At 36.8% G+C, this 8,806-nt stretch overlaps 1 protein-coding gene across 1 annotated transcript in view; it reads right to left on the reverse strand.

Annotated features, from left to right (window-relative positions):
- LOC137094885 (nucleus accumbens-associated protein 1-like) overlaps window positions 1-8,379 on the reverse strand; it is a 47,916-nt gene extending 39,537 nt beyond the window's left edge. Inside the window, exons 1-3 of the mRNA XM_067460816.1 lie at window positions 8,375-8,379; window positions 6,442-6,558; window positions 6-405 (exon numbers count right to left, since the gene is read on the reverse strand). Coding sequence (XP_067316917.1) covers window positions 6-405; window positions 6,442-6,558; window positions 8,375-8,379 — 522 coding nt within the window. The remainder of the gene's footprint in view (window positions 1-5; window positions 406-6,441; window positions 6,559-8,374) is intronic.
- Between the last annotated feature and the right edge of the window lie 427 nt (window positions 8,380-8,806).

Raw genomic sequence — 8,806 nt, forward strand, 5'->3', positions numbered from 1 at the left:
CCCGCTTTGGGGGCCAAATACCGGGAGAGGGCCTGTGCGCAACGCTCAGCCACGTGGACCATCTGCAGTGCGGAGGCGGCCGACAGGTAGGCGGTCAGCTCGGCCAGCGGCACCTCCAGGCGCCCCGTGTAGCAGCACAGCAGCAGCCGGCGCCCCACTTCGGCCCCCTGCGCCAGCGAGAGGCGCACCTCCGGGGACTCGCTCAGCAGGAAGCGCTCCCGCAGGAAAGGGGAGCCGGCGGCAAAGACCACCCGGTGGCCGGGGACACGGAGGCCGCCCAGCCGCACCGTCACGTCGCAGAAGCGCCGCTGCTCCCGGAGACGGTCCATGCGCCGCAGGACGCCCTCGCCGTAGCCGGGGAAGCGGAAGAGGAGCCGCTCCTCGCAAGCGGGGGCCATCTTGGATCTGCAAGTCAAGAAAGAGAAGGAGAGGTTGAGATGTAAGTAGGCCATCTATACCAGGGGTCCTCAAACACAAGCACGTATCTGGCCCTCGGCCCCCCAAGGTCACTTGCCCGGCCCTCACTCAGGGTCAACCTAAGTCTGAAATGACTTGAAAGCACACAACAACAACAACAATCCTATCTCATCACGCAAAAGGAGGCCCACACTTCCCACTGCAATACTAATAAGTTTATATTTGTTAAACTTATGCGGGATTGTGGCGCATCTGGCTGAGTGTCAGCTGCATTAATATCACTCTGACCAAAAAGGTCATGAGTTCGAAGCCAGCCTGTGAAGGAGTTGTTAAACTGCTGCCACCAATTGTAACGATGACCGTTTTAATGCCACCGAATGCCACCAATTGTGAAGGTGCGCGTAGTAAAGCACCCACTGCCACCTAATCTATGAGGGAAGCCGGGCAACGATCAATATCCACCTAGGAGCTATTTTATAAAGGGACTGTTAATTACAGAAGGCTTTATTCACTTGATAGCGTAGCGTTTACTTTCCTGGCTTGACTTTACTATTGCAGGCTGTTCAACTTAGGAGAAACTGTATCAGGCAAGGCTTGAGGAAAACAGTAACAAGTTTATTTTAACAGGAGTATAACAATGTGTAACTGTTCTTCAAAAGAGGCACAAATCTTGATGGATACATTGGAAAGGTTTCATGAGTAAACTCAGGCAAACACTTCATAAGGTTTCACAGCTGGCACAACAGGCTTAAACCCAGCCAAACCTTGATTCTTAATTCAGAATCAACAACCCCCTGTACCAGGTCCTTCTCTGCAACCACTTGGTCACCAATTGATCCCCTGAATCTCCACCAAGAGATTCAGTCTTTCCCTATAGCACACTGGCTACAGACACATTCCCTGAATCTCCACCAAAAGATTCAGTCTTTCCCTATAGCACACTGGCTACAGACACATTCCCTGAATCTCCACCAAGAGATTCAGTCTTTCCCTATAGCACACTGGCTACAGACACATTCCCTGAATCTCCACCAAGAGATTCAGTCCACTCAGTAGCTCTCTGGCGTACTGACTGACTCTTTTTTAAAACAGCTGCCCCTGAAGAGGCAGTTGGCTCCGCCCCTGTTGCTATGGCAACTCAGCTAACGCCAAGCCACTCTCTCCAACAAACCATAATCTCCCATACTTACCATCCCTAAACTATTGTTAAAATTACACATAACCAAAGAAATAAAACTTACACATCGTCACACAGCCCGGGTTGGAGTGGGTTTCCAACCAATTGTGTGTAGCCTATTGTCGACCTTTGCAACCTGAAAAACAGTTGCATCTGTCAAGTAGGAAAATTAGGTACCACCTTAAAGTGTGGGGAGGCTAAATTAACTGATTTATGAGGCCATAAAGACTTCAGCAAAAAGGATGCGGGGAATGCGGAAGTGCTTCATCAGCGTCGCAGATGAACGAGGAAAGCGTCAGCTCCCCTGGCGGCCAGAAAAAAGTTAAATAGCCTCTGTGTATGTCTTTAGATGTTTGTATGTCAAAATTGGCACTGAATGTTTGCCTTATATGTGTACACTGTAATCCGCCCTGAGTCCCCTGCCGGGTGAGGAGAAGGGCGGAAGAGAAAAGCTGCAAATAATAATAATAAATAAATTGTTCTTCATTTTAATTATTGTATTGTTTTAAAGTGTTTTTTGCACTACAAATAAGATATGTTTAGTGCGGATAGGAATTTATTCATGCTTTTTAAATTATAATCCAGCCCTCCAACAGTTTGAGGGGCTGTGACCTGGCCCTCTGTTTAGAAAGTTTGAGGACACCTGCTCGATATAAATAAAAATGTCATGTTAGTTTGTGGGATTAACGTAACTCAAAAACCACTGGACGAATTGACACCAAATTTGGACACAAGACTCCTCTCAGGGCAACGAGTGACCATCACTCAGAAAAACACTGAAAAACAAAGCAGAAGGGACTTAAAAACCAAAGAAATAAAATAAAAAATACATTACTATGCATGTGCAAAACCACATATATACACATATACACAAATATATACACACATCTATATACACACACAGAACACATATACACTGGGCCTCAGCAACGCGTACCAGCAGATGGCTACTCTATATAAATAAAAAATGTCATGTTAGTTTGTGGGATTAAGATACTGCATATAAGTATAAGCCAACCCGAATATAAGCCGAGGCACATAATTTTACCACAAAAACTGGGAAAATGTATTGACTCGAATATAAGCCGAGGGTGGGAAATGCAGCAGCTACTGGTCAATTTCAAAATAAATATAGATACCAATAAAATTACATTAATTGAGGTACCAGTAGGTCAAATGTTTTTGAATATTTACATAAAACTGTAATATAAGACTGTCCAGCTCTGATGAAACCATTATTCTAGCCTCCTTCATTGTAAATGTGCTTATGTATCCTTCCAATAATAATAAAGAGAGCAAAATAATAAATTTAATAACAATAATATAGTAAAATAATAAATGTAATAAACTGAGTAAAATAATAAATGTAATAAAATAATAGAGTAAAATGATGTAAAGTAATAATATCAATAATAATATAGTAAAATAATAAATGTAAATCAAATAATAATAGAGTAATAACATAAATATAATAAAAATAATACTAATAACAGAGTAATGTAATAAATAACCTTGGCTCAAGTATAAGCCGAGGGGAGCTTTTTCAGCCTAAAAAAGGGGCTGGAAAACTAGGCTTATACTCGAGTATATACAGTAACTCAAAAACCACTGGACGAATTGACACCAAATTTGGACACAAGACACCTCTCAGGCCAACGAGTGACCATCACTCATTAAAACACTGACAAACACCGCAGAAGAAACTTAAAAAGCCAAAAATTAAAAAATACATTGCAACGCATGTGCAAAACCACATATATACACATATACACAAATATATGCACACATCTATATACACACACAGAACACATATACAAAGAGTGGGCCTCAGCAACACGTGGCAGGGGACGGCTACTCTATATAAATAAAAATGTAATGCTAGTTTGTGGGATTAACATAACTCAGAAACCACTGGGTGAACTGACACCAAATTTGGACACAAGGCACCTATCAGGTCAACAAGGGACCATCACTCATAAAAACACTGACAAACACAGCAGAAGGGACTTCAAAAGCCAAAAATTAAAAAATACATTGCAACTCATGCACTAAACCACATGTACACAAATATATACACACATATACACACACAAAACACATATAGACAGACTGGGCCACAGCAACGCTTGGCAGGGGACGGCTAGTGCTTTATATACTTGTACTGCATAAAGACTCATGAGACATTGAATCTAAAGCACACCTCAATTATTTATGGATTTATTTACAGTATTTATATACTGCCTTTCTCACCCCTGGGGGAACTCAAAGCGGTCTTCTTTGCCAAAGAGTGCTGATGTCTCATCAAACTACAAATCCCAGGGTTGCATAGCATTGAGCTGCGGCCATTAAATTAGTGGTCACCACAACAAGCCAAATTTTCCAAAATACAATTTTCACATCATAGGGACAGAAAGTGAGGTGAAATTCCCTGATCAGAAGCACAGGTAGCGAAGGAAACACAATCCCTATGTCACCTGTATATTATTACAATGAATAATAATATTAATAATACATTATGTATAACTATTATTATAGTTAAATATAACAAATAATGCATAATAAGACATGTATACTTATATATTATAATAACAATACAAAATGTTGCATAACTATTATCATAATGGATAATATGTATAATATGAAATATATACCTATATATTATGATAATAAATAATAAAAGATGATGTATAATTATAACAACAATGTATTAGAAATGTATACCTATACATTATGATAATGAGTAATACGAGATGATGTATAACTATTATTATAATGAATAAGAAATAATGTATAAGAAATATATACCTATACATTATTATAATGAAGAATAATACAAAATGTTGTAAAACTATAATTATAATTCATTATAATAATAATGTATAATAAAAAGATATACCTATATATTATGACAATGAATAATAATACGAAATGATGAATAACTATATAATGAATAATAACGTAGAAGAAATTACATGATAAATATGAAATGACGTATAGCTATTATTATAATGAATTATAACCATGTATAAGAAATGTATAATGATATAATGAATAACACGAAATGATGTAAAACTATAATTATAATGAATTAGAATAATAATGTATAAAATATATTATTGCAACAAATAATGTATAAGAAATGTATGCTTATAATAAAAATATGAAATATATAATTATTATAATTAATAATAATAAAAATATGAAATATATAACTATTATTATAATACTAATAATAAGATTAGTATACCTATATATGATTACAATGAATAACAATAATAAATGATGGGTATATTATTATAATAATTAATTATTATTATTATTATGTATACCTATATATGATTACAATGAATAACAATACTATATGATGTATATAATATTATCATAATTAATTATTATTATTATTATATTAAAGGGATTTCTTATTATATTATACTTATGTAAAATTATATAAATTATATTATATTATAATTATAATAAAGGGATTTCTATGCAGTTATTAAAGCAAATAAATGAATAACAATAACATAAAGCTAAATGATGTATATATAATAATAATAAATAATAATAAAGTGATTTCTTATTATATATTATATTATAATTATATCATTTCTATGCACTTATTAAAGCAAATAAATGAATAACAATAACAATAATACTAGATGTATATATTATAAATAATAATAATAAAGTGACTTATTATATATTATATTATAATTATATAATTTCTATGCACTTATTAAAGCAAATAAATGAACAACAATAACAATAATACTAAATGATGTATATATAATAATAATAATAATGTGATTTCTTATTATATATTATATTATAATTATATCATTTCTATGCACTAAATAATAATAACAATAATAATAAAGTGATTTCTTATTATATATTACAATTATATATTTTCTATGCACTTATTAAAGCAAATAAATTAACAATAACAATAATACTAAATGATGTATATATAATAATAATAATGTGATTTCTTATTATATATATTATAATTATATAATTATAATGCACTTATTAAAGCAAATAAATGAATAACAATAATACTAAATGATGTATATATAATAATAATAAATAATAATGTGATTTCTTATTATATATTATATTATAATTATATAATGATAATGCACTTATTAAAGCAAATAAATGAATAACAACAACAATAATACTAAATGATGTATATATAATAATAATAAATAAAGTTATTTCTTATTATATATTATATTATAATTATATCATTTCTATGCACATAATAATAATAATAAAGTGATTTCTTATATATATTATAATTATATAATTCCTATGCACTTATTAAAGCAAATAAATGAATAACAATAACAATAACACTAAATGATGTATATAATAATAATAAATAATAATAAAGTGATTTCTATACAAATAATTATATCATTTCTATACACTTATTAAAGCAAATAAAAGTCATTTTTTTGATTTTGGAGGGTCAGAAAGATAACAAAAACTCTTCATTCCTGAATTGTGAATGTTTAGGAGGCCTTTACGCCAAATGCGTGCTTTACGCCGTTTGCGAACCAGACAATGAAGGCATCCCAGCGAGAAACAGCGTACGGACTTTCCCACCCACGTGCCTCCTTTACTACTATTCCCGAACGCGAGTTGCGCCACTTGCGCAGCCACCTCCCGCTTCCCGGCCTGCCTTGTCTGTTCCTGTCTACGCCATTTTCGGCCCGCCAGTGAGCGTAGGGAAGCGCTCAACAGCGACCTCTGGAGGCAACGTAGCCTGCGCAATTGCGCCATTCACGAAGCGCCTTTACGCAACCCGCGTAAGTCGCCGCCTTTCTTCTCTCCCTCACCTCGGGACGTAATTTGCGGTTCGTAAACGGCTCGATGGAAGGAGAACCGGGTCCTGAGCGTCTCCCGGTCCGGTCCAGTTCGGGAAAGATGCCGTGAGGCGGCGGCTGGGCGTCAAACTCCGTTACGGTCCCTTCGGCCTCCTCGGAGCCGGCGCCGCCATCTTGGAATCCACCTCCCTGAGGGACCGGAACTTCTTCCCTGAGGCCGAGAGAGAGATCCCTCCGCCGAGTGAATGGATGCGTTGTGATACGTGTGACGTCATCATCACTGTCTCCCTCCGCGCATGGAAAGTAGTCCCGAAAAGGTCGGCCTGGAATCCAGTGTTGTTTCTTAAAGGGCCAGCGCCACAAATTAGTCAGTGGAGTCCCCTCTGAAAGTGACTCTCCCATGCACATCCCTATCACACTTTTAAAACAATCTGCAGCTCATATAATAATAATTACTATAATAGGCATTACTATAATAGTATCTTATAGTTTTTAAAGATTAGCATTGTATATTTCCAGGATTCTGGCCATCTGCCAGGAGGGGTTATATTGTGTTCTCCAGGATTCTATTATTATTATTATTATTATTATTATTATTATTATTTAAGCAGGGGTTGGGTGGCCACCTGCCAGGAGGGGTTGCATTGTGTTTTCTAGTATTCTATTAATTAATTAATTAATTAATTAAGCAGGGGCTGGATGGCCATCTGCCAGGAGGGGTTGGATTGTGTTTTTTAGAATTCTATTATTATTCATTATTAATTATGCAGTGGCTGGATGCCCATCTACCAGGAGGGGTTGGATTGTGTTCCCTAGGATTCTATTATTATTATTATTATTAATAATAATAATTATTATTATTCATTATTAATTAAGCAGGGGCTGGATGGCCATTAGCCAGGAGGGGTTGCATTGTGTTTTCTAGGATATTATTATTATGATTATTATTATTATGATTATGATTATTTAAGCAGAGGCTGGATGGCCATCAGCCAGGAGGGGTTGGATTGTGTTTTCTAGAATTCTATTATTATTATTATTATTATTATTAATAATAATAATAGTAATTCAGGGGCTGGATGGCCATCAGCCAGGAGGGGTTGCATTGTGTTTTCTAGAATTCTATTATTATTATTATTATTATTATTAATAATAATAATAATAATAATAGTAATTCAGGGGCTGGATGGCCATCAGCCAGGAGGGGTTGGATTGTGTTTTCTAGAATTCTATTATTATTATTATTATTATTATTATTAATAATAATAATAATAATAATAGTAATTCAGGGGCTGGATGGCCATCAGCCAGGAGGGGTTGCATTGTGTTTTCTAGGATTTTATTATTATTATTATTATTATTATTATTATTATTATTATTAATTATGCAGGGGCTGGATGCCCATCCACCAGGAAGGGTTGGATTGTGTTCTCTAGGATGCTATCATTAATTAATTAATTAATTAATTAAGCAGGGGCTGGGTGGCCATCAGCCAGGAGGGGTTGCATTGTGTTTTCTGGCATATTATTATTATTATTATTATTATTATTATTATTATTATTGCAGAGGATGGACGGCCATCTTCCAGGAGGGGTTGGATTGTGTTTTCCGGTATTCTATTATTATTAATTATGCAGAGGGTGGATGGCCATCTGCCAGGAGGGCTTGGATTGTGTTTCCATGCCTGACAAGGTCTGGCTTGGACTGGATGGCCCTGGGAGGTCCCTTCCAACTGTACAAATGTGTGATATGCTTTGATGGAGGACCGGGCTGTGTCTCCCTTCTGGCAAGATGGGGGGGCTGGACTGGATGGCCTTTGGGGGTCTCTTTCGAAGCCCAGGATTATAGGATTCCACCTATTGTTGCCACTGTGGTTTCCTTTGGAACATGGGCTGGCCATATAATATCACGCTGATAGAAACGTAGGGAGACTTGTGGGACACACGTCATCCTGGAACCAACACTGGACGAAAAACAACAACTACTACTATTTAATACATAGAAGATGGCTTTGAAAGGCAGCAGATCACCGGCGCTGTCTTCATAGACTTGTCAGCAGCCTATGAGACTGTGAACCACCGCTGCCTCCTCCTGAGAAAAATGTATAGTATCACCAAGGACGACCACCTCACCCGCCTCATAGGAAACCTGCTACAAAACAGGAGCTTTTTTGTTGAGTTCCAGGGCCAGAGAAGCAGATGGCGGAAACAGAAGAACGGCCTGCCTCAGGGGAGCGTGCTCGCTCCATCCATGGTCAACATCTGCACAAATGACCAGTCACTGCCAGAAGGGACAGAGAGCTCCATCTATGCTGATGATCATGCCATCACCACCCAAGCAGGGAGCTTTGAAATGGTTGAACAGAAGCTCTCCAAAG

Source organism: Anolis sagrei, chromosome X, assembly GCF_037176765.1.
Source record: "Anolis sagrei isolate rAnoSag1 chromosome X, rAnoSag1.mat, whole genome shotgun sequence".
Classification (NCBI taxonomy): Eukaryota; Metazoa; Chordata; class Lepidosauria; order Squamata; family Dactyloidae; genus Anolis; species Anolis sagrei.